This window comes from Erithacus rubecula (genome assembly GCF_903797595.1).
Source record: "Erithacus rubecula genome assembly, chromosome: 10".
Lineage (NCBI taxonomy): Eukaryota > Metazoa > Chordata > Aves > Passeriformes > Muscicapidae > Erithacus > Erithacus rubecula.
This window is the reverse complement of record NC_136662.1, coordinates 6,225,363-6,244,292: the sequence shown is the minus strand read 5'-3', so window position 1 is coordinate 6,244,292 and position 18,930 is coordinate 6,225,363. Positions and strand designations below refer to the sequence as shown.

The 18,930-nt window shown below is 37.6% G+C and overlaps 1 protein-coding gene across 2 annotated transcripts in view; it reads right to left on the bottom strand.

Annotated features, from left to right (window-relative positions):
- The window catches only part of NEK7 (NIMA related kinase 7), a 58,954-nt gene that overhangs the window by 12,738 nt on the left and 27,286 nt on the right, over positions 1–18,930 (bottom strand). For both annotated transcript variants that reach the window (XM_079313541.1, XM_079313542.1), the window contains exons 6-7: positions 9,138–9,246; positions 6,800–6,907 (exon numbers count right to left, since the gene is read on the bottom strand). In XM_079313541.1, coding sequence (XP_079169667.1) covers positions 6,800–6,907; positions 9,138–9,246 — 217 coding nt within the window. The remainder of the gene's footprint in view (positions 1–6,799; positions 6,908–9,137; positions 9,247–18,930) is intronic.

The following is an 18,930-nucleotide window of genomic DNA, read 5'->3' as shown; positions in this document are numbered from 1 at the left end:
AAAAAAAAAAAAAAAAATTTAAAAAGCCACAGATCTATACAGATTTTTATTTCAATTTTGTTTGAATATTTTCTTAAGCACTGAATCCTGATGATGAAAACCAGCTGATTTCTGTCAATTAAAGTTGATTTTATTTTGAAACCAAACATCTTGCAACACCATCAGTGATTAAAATCAGCAACTTCTCATTTTTATTCTTTGTAGTATGAACCTCACTTATTATTGCAACAAAGATCTGGTTGTACTTCTGCTCTTCTGAATAGATGAGGCTAATTCAGAATTGATCTTTGTATGAAAACTGGAAACAGAGATACAGTGCATATATAAGTATTTTCACATCTGAATAATCAGGTTAAACAGCTTTAAGTAATCACACTTAATTTTACTCTAATAATTTCCAAAAGTTAAGGGTTTTCTTTTGACAAGATGCCCTACCTTTAAGAAATTCTGCATGTCAAGCTATGTCATACATTCTTAGGGAATAGGGAGCATTACTTTCCTACTTGAAGGGCCCAGCTCAAGATAGGGAAACCCAGACCCATCTATCTCAGGTCAGGCCACTGCTGCTGGTAATACATAATTTCAGCTCATCTACTCCTTGGCAAACAATGTTGAAAACCCATATAATCTGCTTCTGTAACAGACAGGCAAAGACAGGGGTCCCCATGTGATATCCTTCAATGGACCTGCACCCTAAACATTGTGGGGAGACTTCCAGCTCTGGGAAAGCAGAGTGCCACAGAATGTTAATAACTTAAAAAGAGAAAGGCTGGGGAAAGGCAGCTCAAGAGAATACTATGGGAGAGACATGTACTCTCATAGGATGTTTGCATTCACCCACAAGAGAGAATGGTCTTTTCTCTGTAAAACAATAGGCAAGCAGATGGGTAGATCAAAATGCCAAAATAACTACTCTAGTCAACATCAGTACTTTAACAGACACTTAATGACAGATACATTAAGATTAGAACTGCAACTAAACATTTGGAAAGACATGGGTTCCATATTTTTATTACCTTACTGTTTTACTTCCTTCTTGAATTTATTTTAACACCCCAAGGACTTGTGAGCTTGAATGCCTCTGAAAAATTTCAGCTGCATTTGGTATCCATTAATTAAAGCACTGGTTTAGTACATTCTGATGCTTTGTTGGCAAAATTCATCTAAGAACAGAAATAAGTTTAACAGTAATGTGATTGCTCACTGGCTACAGCAGCAGTGCCTCTGCTGCTCTGAGGTATCACACAAGTGGCTGGCAGTGAGCAATGTGTCAGAAAGAGGCTTCACAGAATCCACAGGGGGCACCTGAAAACACTGAGGTTTGAAGGTTCATAGTCTACCAAAAACAAAGGTAATTTTAACCAGTAGCTCTGGGAAGCCTGCTGATACGTTAGGGGTCTGATATGACTGTGAAAGATTGATGATAGTGAAAAGCAAGAACAAATGTTTCTATTTTACAGCATTTAGCCTAGTCTAACACCTTCACTGCAATACAACCTGAAGCCCCCAGTGACCAACTAGTGAAAGGAATTGAAATTAGTTACCTTACTCATGGAATCACACAAACAACCTGAAGATTCAGACATCATTACTACCTGTAAACTGTTTTTAACAGAACATGACACTAAAGATTCATTATTCTGACATTCAGGAACTACTGAAAGCATTGCAATGATCCTTTTAACACAGTGAGTACTCTCAGGACATACCTGTGCTACTGGTAAGCAACTACCAGAGTGATTATATGTTGCATTTCCTTCCTGGACCATTTTTTTTTCTGTTAAGTGAAATACAGCATCCCAGTAGCATAGAGATATGCAAATTCCTGACTTCCTTTACTAATCTGAAGACACAGAAGTGGGATAATACAAGAAAGTGAGCTAAGTCATTGAGGTGCCTACTTTTTTAAGAACAAAAATCAGTAACTTCAGCATTATGCTCACTGCATCTGCAGACCTGTGATAACCTGCAAGTCTGAACAGTAAACTTGAAAATGGTTTGGGTCAAATACAGTGTCTCCTCAGAATCTGCTGCTGCTCTGGAGCTCCCTCCCTTTGAAGATGCTGTAGATTCAGAAAATGTTGATTATGGAAGTTTCTGTTACTGGCAGAGGGAATGGACATAATGAAAATGATGATTAACACAGATCAGGGAGCTGATCTGAAGGATCAGCAAATAATCTATTACACAAAAGGGAGTTATGATATCAACAGTCCATCTTACTACCTGGATAAACATATAACTCACAATGCATCTGAGTCAAGTTAAACAAGTGCACCAAGGAGTGGAACAAAATATGCTAAGTTGCTCTAATATAGTTAGTAGTTCTAAAATAGTTACTAGCCCTAAAAGCTATCAAGCATTTTTAGGCTGGGAGAAAACTGACTGGTAAATGTTAAATCTACTTATACAAACAATGCAGTGGTTCATTCAGAACAGGTTTAACAGACCACAGTTTTAAAAAGGGCCACATAATCATTACTGACATTTCATGCACTGGCATAAATAAGCATCAGAATTCAGGAAGGGGGCTAAAGAGGCCAAATTTCAGTGACCAAAAGACATGGTTTATATATGACTCAGTGGTCATAGGATTACAGCAACTCTGTAATATAGAGTTCACTACAACATGCTTAACAGGATGAATGTGGATGCTGAAGACGGACAAACCACTGCTTGACAAACAAGCAGTTTGGAGGTCCTTTACAGCCCTACTGATTCTATAATGTTCAGGGGGTTTTACTTATTTAATATAGCTATAGGAGATGTCCAAGTCAAGGGCTTGTCTTGGGACAGGACCCAAAATACTACATTTATCCAAAGTAACTCTGCAACCTCGCCCACAATGTGCAAACAGCCCTTCTACAATCTATAAGTATCTTGAGTTATTTTATAACAACACAGTAACTTCTTTTTAGCTTTCAAACTACTGTAAGAGATCTCATGTTTCTGTACATAAAATTCAAGAGCTATGTTAGCACAGCTTCTTTCACAACTGCAATGACTCAGCTGCAGATTTCCCTGTCAGCCTTACTGCACACTGAGGGTGCAGGTTCTGAGTATGGCTGGGTTTCTAAGTGGAGTTTATTCTACTCACAGAACAGTAAACCACCAAAACCACCACCTCAGCACACCCTCTTCTGCATTAGAGATCCATATGTGAGAAGAGAGTATTTGCACACATTTGCACAAGGTATTTTATCCTCCACAACCCATGTGAGTTTACAGTCAACCCCTCACATAACACAGTGTGTGCTGGGGACAGCAGTATCACAGAAATGACACAAGCTGTCAAGACACAGAAGAGCAGAATTCCATGCAGATGATTCTCTGCATTCAGGCATTTTAAGAAGATTGCAGATCTGCTCACTTGCCCTGCAAGAAGGGATCCCCATGCTGGTGGCAGCTCCTGCCTGTACAGCACAGTGTGTAGCCTTACAGCACAGCCACAGGAGAAATCACGTAATTCCTTTTGTAATTATTTTGTAATTATTTTTACATCCACTGAATGGCTAGCAAAAAAAATGCATATATCCATGAGCTGGCCTTAGAACTGCCATTTCACCAATAAGGCCTGGCATTAAAACAACTGCAGCATGAAAATCCTAAGTTCTAGGGAAGGGAGTAAAAAGTCTTTGTTGAATCATATTCCCCTTTCTAATGTAAGGTCTCCTGGAAACAAGAAATTTTGTCAAGTTTGTATCAAACCAACAATATCAAATCCCTCCATTCCCTCTGCCCTTTTTTAAGAAAGGTCTTGTATTTCCAAAAAGATACAGGCATGACAATAGAAAATTCTCGAAAAATCTGTATAGAAAGAGATAAGAACATGAAAAAAACCTGTCCAGTGCATTTTTTTTCATTTGTTTCAAATGGACCATCAGTAAAGATTCTAATTAAATCAGTATTATTCATAATTAGCAGTTAGAAGCTGTAGCTAATTAAAATTTTAGTACATTTCTTTATCTCTGAAAGCCTGAATCTAGTTTGCTACTGAAATTTTTATAAAGCCTGTAAACAAGTATAAATTGCTACACATATGTTTGTAATTTACTAGGTTACATGTGCCAAAGGTTTATGGAATCATAAAAAGATACAACTTTGAAAGAAATTTCAAGAAAACCAGCATCAGAAACTGCAGCAGAAATCAATTTAAGAAGTGGTCTTTCCTAGTGACATGAGAAATCAGAAAGTCACTGTCTCCTCTGTAGCTTAAGTTAACAGCTGACACAAACCTTTTTTCTAGGCTGAATTCTGACATTAGGACATAATTATGAGGGAAATGGGAAAATAGGAGATGGGGAAAAAAGAAAATAAAAAGTAACTCCTCTACCAAGACACAGCAACCAACAGAAGAAACAAAGCTGCCATCCTCCCCTCCTTCCCCTACTCTCTGGAAGACTCTTGGATCTGTAGAAGACGAGCTTTTAAGGGCTCAGGGGTTTTACAATGTTTTTAACTCTGGTGCAGTCTTCAGCTTTTTAAAATTCCCAGCTCAGCCCTCACAACTATTCCCCTGCCAGGAGCCAAAATAATCCAGGGTTGAGGCAGTCTGCTCCTCTTTAACATCCTGACCTATTCCTCAGAATGCAAGTCTACTCTCCCACCCTCACTGCTGACCTTTGCCTTATCCATGAGCTCCTACTCCTTGGATTAGGATTTACAGCTCCCTCTTCACTCCCTCCTTCCATTTGCCAGCAGGAGCAGAGCCCACCTACAAGAACCCAATCCAGCCTCTCCACAGTGCTCTCCACTGGCTCACAAGGTGTTTTACTGCATCCTGCAATACAGGATATGACCAAAAATTTGTATTCTATCACCATCTGTTGAAACCAGGTGGGGCAGTAATCCTTACATCCAGGGAGATATTCTCTGCTAAAGGGCCATCTGTTAAAACCAAGTGGGAAGTCATCTTTATCTTTTCCACAACCCATCCTTCCTTCAGGAAGGTATCTTCTGTTAATGGGCCATTGAGTCCCAGCGAATGACTGATAAAATTACATCATCCCACTGGGAGATGCTCCAGCCAGGGGGAGGAGCCAAGCCTTTCCTATCTAGATAAAATCTGAGATTTGGAACACCAAAGCAGCCTTTTCCACTGGATTCCAGAGGAAAACTGGACCTTCCCTCATCATCACTGGACCTTCAGAGTAAAACTACATCCTTCTACAGGACCACTGCTTCAACAGAACCACATCTGCCGCTGCAGGAGGATGCAGCCACCATTTAATGGGACTGATACCAACACCCTGACAGGGAGTCAGGCTGTATTCTGACTCTGCCAGTGTTTTGGGTTTGTTCTTTGTAATACTATATTTCTATTTTAATTTTCCTAGTAAAGAACTGTTATTCCTATTCCCATATCTTTGTCTGAGTGCTCCTTAATTTCAAAATGTTAATAATTTGGAGGGAGGGTGTTTACATTCTCCATTTCAAAGAGAAGCTTCTAAATTTCTTAGCAGACACCTGTCTTTTAAACCTAGACACAAGGGCAGCATGAACTTTGGTGATACACTGTGCTCTGTGGCAGCAGCAGAACTCTAGTGTCACACCTGACTGACCTCCAGAATGGCACTCAAGCACATTTCCAGCCTGGGCTCTCCACTCCTCCCCAGTCTCCTGCTGATAAAAGGCTGCACTCTGTGTCTGGGCTTCTCTGCAGTTACACCTCTGCAGTTACTCGTGGGTTTGACTTTACCAGTCTGCACCAAACATGGTCAAAACTGGAAGGCACAAATGAGTGACCAAAGGCTTTTTGGAGAAGAGGGAAGCAAAGATAGTGTCAAAAATTTCCTGTCCAAAATACTCTATTTTTGGCCATTAACAAATATATCACTCACACCTCAAATGTGGTACAAACATAACAAACATGCAATCAATGAACAGGCTTGAGTTCAGCAACCACCAAACACAGACACTTCAGTGAGGGAAAAGGATGTTTTCTTATCAAAAAACTCCAGTTTAACAGTATTATGAACACTAATCCTGCATTTCTCTCTAAAGCTCATGTTACTCTATTTACAAGATTTTTCTCTTCTACTAAAATCCTCTTAGATTCTGTCAATCATCCATTACCTACTTTTAAACTTAAACTACATGCCAAATATTTAATTACTTTTCTTTAAAGGCTTCTTAATCATCCTAATATTCACATGCTATTCAAAAAAAACCAAATCACATGAAAATTTTGTTTGGATAGAGAAAATACACTGCTAGCAAAGAGTAAACTGAGCATTTCAGAAGACTTACAAAAGCAAGAATAGAAAAAAAGCTATCTGAAAATTTGGTTTAGGTTTTACCCAAGTTTATATTGAGAAATGTCACCTTAAAAAAGGGAAGCTCCTCTGGGAGCCCTTTGAAACCAAATAACCAAGAGGTCATTAATACTACTCATGCAAGCACACCGAATTACAAGATTCCTTCAAACACAGAATAAAGTTCAAACCAATTTTTAAAAAATGCACCATATTGTCGCCTTAATTTTTCCTAGCATATCTAGGTAACACTGTTGTCTTAAATACTTGTTCAGAGGCAGAAATGTACATTAAATTATGCAAAGAAAGGAGGGAAAATACCCAAAGGATACAGAAAGTAATGTCTCAGTGTTACAGCGTTTCTGTATTTGTCCATGGTGCTGACCATTTTTTTATTAAGAATACCTTTAGGACTGTATTTGTATAATTGCTTAAAAACAGCTTTAGCTGATCCTAACCCTTTTCATCCTCCTCCTGAGTGGGCACAGTATTTTCACCATGTAAAAGACTACCTGCCCAACATCTGTACCTCAGAGAAAGCTTACCTAAAGAATGTGCAGCTGTGGTTTTAGAGCTGAAAAATCGACCAAGTCCAAGATCTCCCAGCTTTACTACTCCTGTGGCTGTAATGAATACGTTTGCTGGCTTGATGTCTGAAAGAAAAAATAAATTTAAAAATTTAAAATTCACAGTGTGGATGCATGAAAAGCTACTCTTCTATTAACAATTAACCCAAAGAGGATTTATTTACACCAAATATTGGTAAAATTTGACAATGCTATTCAGAAAGAATGGGTCTGGAATGTAGAATTTCAAATTCACTATTTTAGTAGTGCAACCATCACTCAAGCAAAGAAAATCAAGAGCCATGGCAAGTATTTTTTTAAAAAACAAGCAAACAAACAAAAAACCCCACACACTTAAAAGTCCAGAAGCACATACAGAGGAGTTCATTACTGCTTTATCTAAGCTACACAGAAAAACTTACATTAGAACTAGAGAATCTCTATATACTTATATCTTAAGTAACAACCTAAAAATGTTTTCAAGAATTCTAAAGTATATCACTTTTGCTGATCAAATTACCCACAGTGGCATAACGTTATTTATTTGAAATAGGTAACTGATTCTCTGTAAGAGCAGGCATTAAAAAAAAAAAAAAAAAAAGCAAGTTTACTCAGGAGAATAGTTATTTAAACTTATCAACTGAGTTGGGCTGATCAAGTAGAAACAAAGAAAAATAATGATGTATACCCCAGACAATTATTTTTCACAAGTAATATCCAGTTTAAGTTTTAATTCAGTCCCTTAGAGACAAACAGCAGAGACTCTTGTTCTGTGATTTCTAACAAGATACCTACCTTGTTAGTCCTCTAAATAAACTGACTGTTTATTTGTTTGGCAAGGGAGTTTAGCTCTTACTCTGAGGAAGAACAATTCACCCTGGCCCTAAACTTACAGAAACCAGTTCACTTTGGTAACAGGGGATTACAGTCTGCCTAAGATACAGGCACAGTAAAAGGAGTGGTTAATAACCCTTCAAACACCAGCATTTTCAGGTTCCTGGTAAAAAAGTTAAAAACCTTACAAGCTTTAGAGGAAGACAGAAGCAATCATGTTCTCCTGCTATCAGACCCAGTTTTCAGGAGTTTGGATAACCCTTTGTGTAATAATCCAACATGGATACAGCTCAATTTAAAAATAGCTTTAAGTGCCACTGCTTTTGGCATGTAACCATGGAATCATTAGATTTGCCATAGGTTTGCCAGAATTTCTGACTATATATTTCAGTTTAAGGAACTTAAATCCTTCTGTTTTGAGCTAAAATATACAGAAAGTAACTAATTTAATTATAAAAAAAATATTGAAGGAAGATACTTGTACCTATGTAAAGAATCTGTATTCCACATCCTTCTCTTAGTATCATTTGCACTTGCAGGCATCTGTCCAAATGCACAAAGGGAAAAAAAAAGGAGAAAGGGAAAGGCATTTGCAGGGATAGGGTTATCTAAGCTCACCTGCTAAGGATGCAAAATTTCCAGCTGCAAATGACAGAGCTCAGCAGACACTGAGAGACTGTTTCTATCGGGCAGTGAGCTGCATTCTAGCACAGGGAGCCACCAACCTATACAGGTAATGTCACCTGAACCCAAAAAGTGACAGCTCACACACAACTCACAGTCCCATAACCAAAGGGATTTCAAAAGGAAAAAAAAAAAAAAAAGTAGATCTGAGAAGCTATATTATGATCCATTTTCTCTGACTCGAGTTACAAGGAGAAATGAAGACCACATCCAGAGGAGACAGCAGCACCAAGGTTTAAAATGGGCCAAGGAAATTTAGTACCTGACAGGGATAGCTGGCATCTACAAGGGCTGTTGGGACACAGAGACTGGAAATCGTGGAAAGGAGCAGAGAATTGGAGGAAATGCTCAGACCTACACATAATGCAATAGAGAAGGGATTAGGAGAAGGGCCAGTACACCACAAGCAAGCAGGGCAGGGGCAAATATTCTTGAAGACAATCAGGTGAGGTGTAAAGAATGGACTGACAGATGTGCAAGGCAAGTAACAACACTTGGGGCAAGACAACAACTTAGGCAAATACAGAAATAAAAATACAGGACAGAAGGCAAGAGCCAGAAAAATGAAGCAGCTATGACAGTGTTCATCACTTACAGAGCTACTGTGTATTTTGAAAAACTTGCTATCAAACAAATCCCTATCACAACAAATATACAACCACAAACTTCTCTCCGTTTTCTATTATAAAAATCTTACAGAAACATATAGTGTTTCAGCTGTCAAAACTGATTCCAGCCAGCTTAATTCTCACATTGTCAAAGGTTTAGTAAGGACAAATCATCTTTGATCCTGTATTACCTCTATGCATAACACGACGAGAATGCATATGTTCCAAGGCACTGCAAAGCTGAACAAAGTACTTCCAAACTGTTCTTTCGGGAATCAACCTCTTCTGTTTCTTAAAATGCTTAAAAAAAACATGGATAGTGAATATTAAAAATTTAAATTTGCATAAAATGACTGAAAAAAAATAAAAGACAGAAAACCCTTAATTAAAAAATTAAAAAAAAAAAGACGCTCACAACCTAATGAGAAAGGTTTAACAAAATTTCTTGACAGAAAACTTTCCCCTTAAATATTAATATATGTATCATCACTGCATGTCAGTGTCAGTCTACACACAGAGACACAAATAACATTAATGAAATAAAACTCCTACCCCTAAAAAGGATTTATACAGCATTTAGTACTCCTCAGCGCTGGATTAATGTGGTCAGAGAGATCTAGTATAAAGTAGCCACAGAACAAATAAAGATCAGATATAAAGTTATGTGCCACAGGACATCCCAAATTAAATAAAATTACATCAAAATTGATTTTCCATACCCTCATTTTTTAAAAAGAGGAAAAAAAGAATAGGAGTATCACACAGTCACAAAAATCACTTAAGAACAATTGGTCACATTAATTATAAAAACTTCTGCAATACATGAAAGGGAACTAAAGGAACTGAAAATTCCACAGTAATGTAACTCCTGCTCAAATATTTTCTATCCTGCATAAAAACTCATTCCTGATTACTGGTAACATTTTACTGCCCTGTTAAAGCTTACACAAAGCTATTACACTCTGCTATACACATCATCTTCAAATGTTGTATTCAGGTACTGAGTAACTGTCCAGTGAAAAACTGGGATTCAGCCAATCTTAAAATGCAAAAGTTTAATCATTAAAAATTCTGCAGCGAAGGGAAAAAGATTGAAACGTTGATTTTTTTAGCCTCTGTTTCCAAAGAAATCATATTGTGTCACGTTTTGAAGTTACACACGAGGAAAAAATACATAAACAACATTAAGACTAGCAAAATTTTAGATGAAAAGCAAAATACTTGATGTATTTTAATTGTGTGTACAGACTTCACACTCACACATGCCTTAAGAAAGTTCATATGACAAACATTTATTAATTTGAAAAAATAAAAATGTTTTCATACTGTGTTAAAACATGCCACTGAGAAGCTGACAGCTGCATCTGCACATTAGAGACACAGAGGAGTATGAGAGAGATGCTTTTAAACTACCTATAGCAAAATGCATCAGTCGTACAAAGGATCTTAACATTCCACCAAATGTTTAGTTATAGGGATTATTTCAAAATGCATTTTCATTTAAATGAGGCAAAGCATATAAATTACGTCTTTAAATATAATTTTCTTTCAGTCTTGGACTGAATCCAAACAAACCCTGTGTATCTGTTCTCCCCATAGCTGGATTTGCATATCAGAGGATTGTTTGATGTCAACAGGAAGATGGAGACCAGGTTTCTTTTCATTTAAAAACAAATACACAATACATCTAAGTATGTGTACATGAAAGCATAGTTGCTTGATTTAAAATGCATTCTGAAATTATCATAATTACAACTAGGTACTTTATTTAAACATTCTGAATTATTATTTTTTCAACTCAAATGCAAGTACAAGCAGTGATGAAACGCCATTCACAAAATGCCTGAAATGGGAAGATTTTTGATTATGCATTCCCATTCCAATTTACCTAAAGTACATCAGTGTACTTTCAAAGTATTTATGTACAAGTTCCCTTTTAACACTTTATACTCTTGCCATCCATAGCACTGCAGCAGATGTACACTACAAAACTGGTTTCAGTTCTTACACAGCAAGGATGCAACCTAAAGTGTGTCAGACGTGGTCTCATTCTGCTGAAGGCATTAATAATTTTGCAGGACAATAATAACCTCCTCCTGAAAGCATCAATGATATTACTTAACCCCAGAGAATTTATCCATCTAAAGAGGACAGAAAAGAGAGCTGCTAGATTTGTTACAAATGTTTAAAACTAAACAAAGAAACAGGCAGCATTTTCATTTGTATGGACTTAAAAATTATATAATTATCTGCAAAATAAACTCAATGAACATCATGTTGTTCAGTAATTATTTACTCTCTTCTTTCCTCAAAATACATGTCCTCAATTTTTTCTTAGGCTGTTGTCCACCAAAAGGCAAAACAGTGAAGAAAGCCACCAACAGAAAGATGAATTTTGCAAAACTAGCTATTGAAATAAGTTGTACACTTCTAGGAAACAGTCCAGCAGGCACAGTCAATTCTGAGAAAAGTCAATAAGGAAAATTCCATTTCTGTTTAGAACCTTACCTTTCAACAAGAAAAGGAAGTGGATGGAAAACACAGGCAAACCTATTTTTATGCCAAATAGCATAACTAAATGTATAAAGCACACATGAACTGTACTCAAAGCAGGATTCTCTCCTTCTTCATATTAAAATAGTCCACAAAATGCAGTTCTAACTCTTGTGGCATTTGCTCCCTCCCTATAGGGAAGCCAAAATGAGAAGACATGATGCTGCAACAATAGTTTTTAACCTCTGTTGCAGCACAGCACAAGAGCACCACAGTCAATGCTGAAACTAATCCAGTGCCTGAAGCATTCTAAGGTGCACACCAAGTTACCTTCACATAGCTCTCTCCCACTGCACACAGGTTGGCATTACCTGCCCAGATGTGCCCTCAGAGGAACACAGCCTGACACAGCTCTCTGATGTGCTCTCATCTTCAACTCTTCAGTATTCTCCTTTTTCCACCTGTCTTAGACTCAAAGGACAGTCCTGGTGTCCCTCAGATCACTGACCTTCTAGGGTGGGACATTAAAAAAACATGATCCCATTTGAGCTGAAAGATCAACCTCAAAATAGTGGAAACTGGGCAAAAAGAGCTGCTTGCATTAAAAATCTGGGTAGTGCTGCAAGCCAGTGCTTTATCAGGTAAACAGACAAACCAGGCAAGTTTTGGCAGAAGGCTGGCTCCCAGCAAGAATTATTTGTTTCTAAAGCCATATTCCATGAAATTTCCATCTCCATCTGAGAATGGAATCACAAAAACCTACTTTGAAGAGTCATCACGATGTCAGTACACTGTGGATAAAACTACAATTTGGTCATTTAACACAACTGGACATTTTGGTGGTCAAATTTGCTAATCAAATGCTTTAAAGAGCTTTAAGGCAGGCAGGCTGTGTCACCAGTTCATATTTTCATCCCTTTTACAGAATGACTGAGCAGTTTAATCATGGGAAAACAGAACTCTCCTGGTTCTCTAACGGATTGATAAAACAAAAATTAACTTCTCCAAATGCTCCCATCCTAATGGAATTACATAGCTGCACCTAAATAGCAAATGCCATTCAGTTTCTTTACAAATAAAACATAGGATAGATGGAGAAAAAAGTCTAAAGGCATGAAATTATATTATACTGAGTTTCTCAAGATGATTCTTTAAAGGTCAAACTCCAAAAGTAAAAGTGACAGCAGTTAGCAGTTGGTCCTACCTAAGTTTAAAAGGCACAATTCAGACAAGACTTACAGGAAACACGAAGGACTATGTTTGGATTTTATAAGAAAATCTAGGATTTCTTCAGATGAGTAAGAGAGTAAACACAGATGATTTCCACTCAACTAGAAATTCAGATATGACTGCCTACATCTCAGTAACCATGCTTGGAAAAATTTAGCATTCAGTTCTGATGTTGGTGTATTGGAGGATTTTAAGGTGTGAATTAGTCTGGTTCAGGTCTCACTTGAATAGAGAAGAAAATAGGAATAAATAAGAAAAAAGACAACATAATGACTGTTTAGGAAGCTAACTGGACTAAAGAAAAAGATGTTTACGAACCTCTCTTGCAGAGTGCTGATAAATTGATCATCTGGACAATTTTGCAGAGTCATTATTTAAAAACAGAAAAGAACTGTGGAACTGTCAAGCCCACAAGAACATATATCTGATTTTTTCCCTGCACGTGCTATAGCCCAGAGCTGTTTTTTGAAAGACAGTATTTGGAAGAAAAGTAAAATGAGAACGATGATTTCATTACTTTAAACAGATTCTTTTCTTTCATGATTTGATTAAAATCTTGATCACATCTTTTTCTCATTACTTCATTTACAAGCTTAAAAAAATATAAAGCATAGAAGGTTTTTATATTTTACTGTATAGACTTGCAACACAGTGATTCAACAATCAGACACTAGTGGGAAAAAATCAAGAGGAAAGAGATGCAAAAATGATTGCACAGAAATTCTGAGTAACACAATAAAGCTCTTGACCACTTCTGACTGGTTTTTTTGGGGGAGCTTTTTTTTAATATGAGCAGGAAGAACAAAGAGGAAAGAAGAGGTCAGGCAGCCATAATAGGAAATTATGGAAGCACAAGCAAGAGTTCTCAGCCTGTGAATACAACAGAAACAAACCACAACAGGCAAGGGCATGCAGGGTCAGGAAGACAGACCAGGGAAGATGGGCCACAACACCCCAATAATTTGGAGACTCATGAATATAGAAAGGAAGTCTGTACCTAAATCTTGTTTTCTATTTTAAAAGCTATATAATTCTTGCAGCAATGCAGCATCCCATGAGTTTTGTCTGGTTCTGTTCTTTGATTAATTCAGTTGTCCATCTCTCTAGACCATGGCAAGTTTTCTGCCATTTTTCTTTGCTTTCTATGCAGAACAAAAATAGAACTTCCCACCATATCCTGATTCATTCATTCAGTTTGATATACAGTGTCATCAAATTTGCCTACATTTCAAGAGCAGCAGCTGTCTCTTACTTGTAAAAAGAGAACAAATACCAAAAAAATCCACCCAAACTATTTGTCATCCCTCAACTGAACATACCAGAAGCAGCAAGTATTCAGCAAACAAAGAGATGAAAATAAAAATATTTACCTGGGGTTTTTTTCCAACTTTTATTAACAGTTGTTTATATCTCCCCTTACTGAAGATGCCATACATTTATTTTTTACCCTTTCAGAATTCACAAAAAAAGAGCTTTAAAAAAATTAAATCTTCCTCTATTAGTCATCTGAGCATACGACAAACTTTCTTTCACCAAGAGTAACAAAAGACTAAGATACAATACAAAAATTAACACACAAAATAATGGTAGTACCTACTAGCCTCAGAAGGACAAGTCAGTACAATTAAACTGTGGTCTTTCCTTAAAATAAAAAATAAAATAAAATAAAATAAAAAGAAGAAAAAACAAACAAAAAAACCCCAAAAGAATGCTGCAGGAACACCACAGAACTGAGAGAGAAGCATCTTCTCAAACAGATTTTTCACACAAAATCAAAAAAAGGACATTTACTTACAAGAAATAATAAGCCTTGCAAAAATGCAAGAAAAATTTTCATATTTTCCATTTTAGTAAATATTCTTCCATGCTAATAATCAGACATAGTAAGACTCCTTGTTAAACTTAATCCTTAGAAAGCTCTACATAAAGTCACTTTACATGAAGTATTTTTAGCCAACTTTCTTTGCAAGGATTCATTTCAATTTTCCTTATTGAGCAGCCCACCTACAGTCCCTCTGTTCCACCTAACATTTTTGCTGATGCAAAAAAGCAAGGACATAGAGTGTTCAGAAATAGAGATCACCTACTGAAATCCGATATACTTGCAGAATCATTATTACAAAATTTCCAATACTGCATCATTTTCCTTGTCTCTGCTGTTACTGCTGAGTGGGGCTTCTTAAAACACACAGCCACATGTTTAAATTCAATAGTATTTGTTTACATGCATCTCTCTCCAAAAAAATCCCCTTGAGACAACTGGTACAGCATGAAGAGGTGAAACTCATGCTTGAATCATTAACTCTGCTTCCTAATAAAAAGCAACAGCATTACAGTAAATGCAAATGCTATCATCTTAACCTTTTTTTCCTTTTCTCTACAAACAAGGCAGACAGATATGAAATCCCTATTCTGAGCAATCCACATAATGCAAACACTGACAGTGAAAATTTTTCAAATTCAACTCTCAAAAAAAATCAAAATTAATCCCCAAGTATTATTTGCAGGGCATTTCAAACAAGAAAAGTACCCAGAACTACTATTCAATAAAATCTTCCAACTCTCCCTGCCCTTTTAAAGGCTCACAGACAATTTTAGAACAGGGGGGCAAAGGTGGAGGTGAAATCTCCAAAGCCTATTGGAACAGTCTGTCTAAGTTAAGTGAAGATTACTGCCAAGTTAACTTTTCATAGCTGACTGACACCATTATTTTGCCTGTGTGTACAGCCAGTACTTCCACAACAGCTTCAGGTGTGATGTCTGTGAAGGCAACTGGCCACAAGACAAAATACTCTTGATTGTCCAATTATTTTAGCAGAAAATCTGCCCACTTATTCTTATTGTTCCAGTGGCAGACACACACAATGGGTGACTCACAGCAAAGCTAACAAGGCTGCCTGGCAATTACCCAGCCCAATTATCCCAGTGATTAGAAACTGGGGGACCAGCCAGCACTCACTCTGCCAGCACATGCAGGGTAATGTGCACAGGCTGACCTGGTACTGCTGCTCTCACTGTGGTTACCTGTGCTTCTAAGCAAAGGTGACAGTGCAGCACCTGACAGACACCCAGTGACACACATGGATGGAGGAAAAGCTCACCAGAAGCAGCTCTACCACCCAAACAGGGCTCTGTGCCTTCACTTTTTCTTTTAAGAGTTCACAGCTCCATGCACAGAGGAGCCAATTCCCTTGGACACCCCAACCCCCCTTTTTCACCTGCTACACAGTTAATACAGATACAAAGTGGGACAGGATGCACTATTTTTTAATTACAGGAGGTAAAAAAAATAAAAAATAAAAAAAAAGTTTTTAGCAGCTTTAAAAAAGTTTAGTGGCAAAAATCAGCCTGACTTGGTTCAAAGCCCCAGGTTCCTCCTTTAGGAAAAGGCACATAAAAATAGTTTAGCTTTGATCTGTAATTAGCACACTTTGTGTTACACTATCCTATTATATTAAAGGCTTCTTCAAGCTGCACTCTATCTTTTGAAGCTCTTCTCAAAAATTAGTAAGGAAAAAAGCTAAGGTAAAGGTGATAGAGAAAGCAAAAAATAAACTACTGAGGAAAAAAATTATTTTGAAGCTTTTAACATATATCAATGATGCAGCTTCAGCAAAGTGCCAAACTTTTCTATATTATAAAATGTAACCATATGCTCAATAAAAATACTTTTTGTGAGGAGGTTTGGTGTGGGGGTGGTGGTACTGGGGTTTTTTGTTCTTTAAATTAAATCTAGCAGCCATGGAAAGAAAAAAAAGCTCAAGAGACATGGCTACTGCTGAAAGCCAAAAGAACCAGATTCCATGTATTAAAATCTGCAATTATAGATCAAGAAAAATCAGAATCATGAAAAGAAACAAATTACATAAACATGCATAGAAGACTACTTTAAAAATACTTTCCCCAAAATCATTATGTCAATTATTTGGACATAAACATATGTATAAGAAAAATCTCAGAATTAGAGCCACCATCATTTGTCTCCCTTGAGAGTGTGTGCACATGATTTTCAGTTCTGTTTTCTTTATGTTAGAAAACCCTTTACTCATTCATTCATGATACTCAGCTAATGAGCACTTTGAAAATGTCTCTAGGCTTTGTTTATTGTGCACTACTCATAACCTATTATTAAATATAAGTTTCAGAGAGGGATACAGTATCCTAGTATGTATTGTTAAAATATCAAATTAATAAAGTATCTTCACAAACGGCCTTAGAAATTATGAGGTAGTAATATTCCCATTTTACAGTTTAAAATGTAGGCCAAGAATAGAGATCAAAAGTGTTAATTAATTCTGGCACCAATTTAAGCACCTCCTTCTCAACATACATAGCTTTATGAAACAGTTCATCTTCAAAGCACAGTTTCCACTCAGAATGAAGCTGTGAATGCTCAATACTTCTACAAATCAAGACCCAGAGTTTTGCCTTGAATGTCAGAAATACAGAGTGAGTAATTAGAATTCTCCCCAAAAAGCAGTGGCTGAAGTGGTTTACTCAGTATCTCTTAGGAAAAGAACAAGCAAGGATGGTCTTTGGAAAAACCTTGAATTGTAGTAATCACAAAGCCTTTGTCTTTCAAATTCCCTGCCTAGCAAAGGACTATTGCAGCAAAGAAGGCAGCACAGCTGCAACCATCTCTGCACAGAGGAGCTGCACCCTGAGGAGTCCCATCCCATCCAGGCTCTCTCCCTGCTGAGACACAGCCAGTTTGTCTCACGGATCCTTGCCCCACCTGTCCCATTCTCTGATAACACATCAGCTCTTCTCCAACCTCCCTGTCCCCATGTCCAGTATTGGAAATTCTATTTCACAATTTCCCAACACACTCCTCTTACACTCTCCAGTCTAATTCCAGTGGCATAAGTTCCCTGCCTGCTCTCAAACCCTGCCAGCCAGTACAGGTGCACTTGCCCCCTTCTTTCCATCTCTCTGAGCTTAAAGATCACTCAGCTACTTGTCCCAGCCTACTCCTTGGTCTGCCTTGTCTCTGTCTTCTCCACATCCATCTCAGATTACTCCCTTTCCCAGGTTGTTAGAAAAAATAAACACCCTCGAGACACAGAAAGCTGCAGCCCATCTAATGCATCAGAAAAAGCAATTTCTGGCAATGCCATTTCAGTCACCCATCCTACTCCAGCTCAAAGCACTGACAGTCACTGAGAGATGCAGGAGGTTCACACAGCTCTTCACATACAGAAATACTCCACTTTTGGAATTATGCTCCAGTAATTTCTGTTAAGCAGATATGTTAGAAGAATTGAAAATTAGGTAAATTTTTACAGCTATTACTGTAAGAAAAATCACCTGAGTTTTACAAAGGGACTTAGAATATTTCAGATTCAATGGTTGTAAGATATTATAATGAAACATTGGCATGCAACATTTTAGTAGGAAATTGCTGTATTTTGACAAACTGAAAACATTCTCACACAACTAAATATTTGGCAATCCTAGCAGCAAACAGTTAGTCCTGCTGGACATGTGTGCATAGCAGAAAACAGCTTCTGCAACACTGCCATTCAAAATACACAGGAAACAATTTTTCCCACCAGCTTTCTAAACAGTAACACCAACTACCTCCTACTACTGCTGAAGTTTTAAATCAATGTTTTGGATGATAAAGAGATAGATAACCAATCACCCAGCTAAATATCCTGGGAAGAGCATACAAACATTAATACCTGGCCTGCTAAATTCTGACACAGCACCTCTTCCCTACACAGATGCATCCCTAACTTCATACTCCCAAAAATCCTGCAAATATCACAGCAAAAAAAAAAAAAAAAAAAAAAAATACTGCTACTGCAATTAAACAGTCAAACAATAGCTACCATTTACTACCAATACTTATCAGAAAATCCTACTTTTTGCAAAGGCATCTCTACATTTCTAGCAGATTCTCAGGATAGCAATCCACCAGAAAACAGTTGGAAAAAAAACAAGTTACACTTCTCCATTCCCAGCAACACAAGCAGCCTCACTGCAGAGAGGATGGGTAACCATGGGCTCTGAGGCACCCAGCACTTAGGGCAGCTGGTGTGCAGGCAGAAAAAGCAAAGAGCTGCTGCTGCAGTACAGAACAGAGGGGTGAGATGCACTGCTAAGCTCCCAAAAGAACTCATGACAAGTTCCTGACGTGCAGCTGCTCACCAGCCCAGCTGAGAATGCAGTGCCCAACCCCTCCATCCAGCACTGTGCAAACACTGAACACCCCAGGTGGGGCAGATGGAACAGCTGTCCCTCCCAAAGGGCTGCCAC